The sequence below is a fragment of the Parus major genome, chromosome 4, assembly GCF_001522545.3.
Source record: "Parus major isolate Abel chromosome 4, Parus_major1.1, whole genome shotgun sequence".
NCBI lineage: Eukaryota > Metazoa > Chordata > Aves > Passeriformes > Paridae > Parus > Parus major.
In genome coordinates this window covers 67,605,500-67,608,931 of record NC_031771.1, presented here as the reverse complement: position 1 = coordinate 67,608,931, position 3,432 = coordinate 67,605,500, and the positions used below count along the sequence as shown (strand labels likewise).

General features: G+C 48.5%; 1 protein-coding gene across 1 annotated transcript in view; it reads left to right on the top strand.

Annotated features, from left to right (window-relative positions):
* Positions 1-2,337, top strand: part of DYSF (dysferlin) — a 72,131-nt gene extending 69,794 nt beyond the window's left edge. Inside the window, exons 55-56 of the mRNA XM_033513903.1 lie at positions 207-354; positions 2,212-2,337. Of these exons, the coding sequence (XP_033369794.1) occupies positions 207-354; positions 2,212-2,250 (187 nt within the window). The 3' untranslated portion in view covers positions 2,251-2,337. The remainder of the gene's footprint in view (positions 1-206; positions 355-2,211) is intronic.
* The last annotated feature ends 1,095 nt before the right edge of the window (positions 2,338-3,432 follow it).

Below are 3,432 nucleotides of genomic sequence, written 5' to 3'. Positions count from 1 at the left end.
TGGACATTGGTGGGATGTATCCAGAAATATGGGAGAGCAGTGGGACTGGGAGATTATTCTGGAGCATGAATCCACTGGGATTGGGATTCTGCTCCAGACCATGAATCCACTGGGATTGGGATTCTGCTCCAGACCACCAAGGCAGGTGGGATTGGGGATCCAGGAGGATGAAATTCCCAGGTGACCTCCCCTTCCCTTGGCTCCAGGCGTCCCGAGACCTCCTTCCTGTGGTTCACGTCCCCGTACAAGACGCTGAAGTTCATCCTGTGGCGCCGCTACAAGTGGCTGCTGCTCCTGGCCATCCTCCTCTTCGTCCTGCTGCTTTTCCTGGGAATCTTCGTCTACGCCTTCCCGGTACGGAGCGGCCGGGAGAGGATGGGAATTGGTCAAGGTTTGAGGGGCGATGGAAAATTCCCTGCTGAGGAGCACAGTGGGTTAAAAAGGGACTTCTTTGGGTTTGGGATCCCCGTGGGGAAAATCTGGAGGGGGTTGGAGAGTGTCTTGGGATGGGAGTGGAGTTGGGAAAGGGCTGGAGAAGCTGAGGGAGCTGGGGAAGGGGCTCATCCTGGAAAAAAGTGGGATTAGGGGGGATCTTCTGGCTCTCCACAATTCCCTGGAAGTTTGGAGCCAGGTGGGATTTGGGATCTGCTCCCAGGGAGCAACAGGATGAGAGGGAACAGCCTCAAGTTGTTCCAAGGGAATTTTAGGTTAGATATTAAGGAAAATCCCTCATGGAAAGGGGTGTCCAGCCCTGGAGCAGTGGTTGAATCCCCATCCATGGAATTATTCCAAAAACATCTGGATTTGAGGCATTTGTGGCATTTGAGGATGTAGATAATGATGAGCAAGGGTTGGGGCGCTTTTCCAACCTCAGCAATTCCATGATAATCAGGAATGATGGAGATACCAAAAAATCACGGGAAGGTCATTCCTGGGGTGTCCTCAGCAACACAAAATCCTGGCACAGGGACAGATCCCGAGGTTTTCTGGGATATAGAAGGGAAAAATCTGGGATAGCTGTGCCTGCCTTGATGGCCTTTGGCAAAATTCCATGGAGCTGCCAGCTGGATTTGTCCTTGGAATAAATGAGGATGGGGAGGGGCTGGAGAAACCTCCTCCTGCTGGAAAGCTCTGCATTCCAGAAAAATCCTGGCACAGCTTTCGGGAATGTTCCAGGAGCCCTTTCCAAAGGGGCAGAGCAGGTGATATCCCAGATTCTGTGGGATCATGGAAAAAGGAGCTCTAGGGATACGGAGCCAGGAGTTGGGCAGTGAATCCATGAGATCCGTGGGAATCCCAGAGGATGGGAATGAGCAGCGGGATCCAGAGGGGAGGAAGAGGTTCCAGCAAATCAGGGAAAACTGGGAATGCTTCCCACCAGTGGGATGCTGGGATGGTGATGGAGGGAGGGGCCGAATTTATTCCAAGGGTTTGAAGAGGTGGGAATTTCTCTTCAAAAGTTTTGGGAAGAGCAGCCAAAATCCAGGAGTGACTCTTGGTGCTTGTTAAATTCTTCCAATCATTCCCTTTTTTTCTAATGATTCCGTCATTCTTCCAGTGATTCCCTCATTTTTCCAATGATTTCCTCGTTTTTCCAATGATTCCCTTATTTTTCCAGTGATTCCCTTCATTTTTCCAATGATTTTCTTCATTTTTCCAATCATTCCCTCATTTTATCAATCATTCCCTAATTTTTTCAACCCTTCAGTTAATTTGCCAGGGATTCCCTCATTTTTTCCAATGATTCCCTTAATTTTCCAATCATTCCCGTATTCTTTCAATCATTCCCTCATTCCTCCAATAATTCCCTAGTTTTTCCAATGATTCCCTCATTTTTCCAGCAATTCCCTCATTTTTTCCAATGATTCCCTTAATTTTCCAATCATTCCCTTATTCTTTCAATCATTCCCTCATTCCTCCAATAATTCCCTAGATTTTCCAATGATTCCCTCATTTTTCCAGCAATTCCCTCATTTTTCCAATCATTCCCATGTTTTTCCAACCATCCCCTTATTCTTCCAATCATTCCCTCATTCCTCCAATAATTCCCTGTTTTTTTCCAATTATTCCCTCATTCTTCCAATCATTCCCTCATTCTCCCAATTATTCCCTCATTCTCCCAACGATTTCCTTATTTTCCCAACGATTCCCTCGTTTTCCCAATGTTTTCCTCATTTTCCCAGCGATTCCCATGTTTTCCCACCCTCCCAGAACTACGCTGCCATGAAACTGGTGAAACCTTTCAACTGAAGCTGCTCCCGTGCCTGCCTGGGAATTTGGGGAAGGAATTTTCCCTCTGGAAGTGGAGAAGGAACGACCTCATCCAGGCCTCCAGCTGCTGCCAAAGACTCCGCTTCCCTCTGGAATTCCACCTGGGAAGCGTCAACCTATCCAAAGCCTCCACCAAAATATTCCCGATTTTCCAGCCTCCTGTGTTTTGTTTGAGTTTTCCCAGTGATCTGGTTGGTAAATCCCAAATTCCAGTGAAAATCCGAGGAGGGAGCGGGGAAAGGATCTTCCCATCCGTGACTTGGGAATGTGGGGAGGATCCTCAGGGTAGGATTTGGGATTCGCCAGCCTGAGCAAACCCCACGGATTCCGAGCACTTTTTCCTCTCTGATCCAGCCTCAGTTTCCCTTTTCCCTGTATTATCCCGTTTATATATTGTAAACCTATGGAATATGTGTTGGAAAACCGGAATCTCTGGGATGACACTTTGCATTCCCAGAGCTGAAATCACAGGAATGGGAAAGGCTGCGGTGGAAAACCTGGGATTTGGAGTTGGTGCTCCACAAAATCCCAGTTTTTCTTGGATTTTGAAGCCTTTGCATTCCACCATGGAATTCTGGGGTTGGTTTTCCCTTGGAGCTGCTCCACAATCCCACAGGTCTCCCGTTCCAACTGGGAGAGGAATCCCAGGAGCAGCTGGGCTTTGATTTCCTCCTTTCCCGCTGCCTCCCAGACACTTTTTTGGGAATTCTTGGTCTTTTTGGTGTCAGAATTTGCCGAATCCCAGAATCCCTGAGGTCGGAAAAACCCTTTTGGATCACCAAGTCTGAGCCATGCCTGATCCCCACTGAGAGCCACATCCAGGAATTCCTTGGAAACCTCCAGGGACGAGGATTCCAAACCTCCCTGGGAACTTCCAATCCCTGACTGCTCTTTCCATGAGGAAATTCCTGCTGCTGTCCAGCCTGAGCCTCTCCTGGGAGAACCTGAGGCTGTTCCCTCTTTTCCTGTTATTCCCTGGGATCAAATCCCAACTCCCACCTGGCTCCAAACTTTCAGGGAGTTATGGAGAGCTGGAAGCTCCCTCTGGATCCTCCTTTTCCCCAGGCTGAGCCTCACTGATATTCCTTTAAAATCCCTCATTTTCCCTTATATTCCCAAAGATTTTTATGGAAAACATCCCAACCCACGCTCACCGCCACC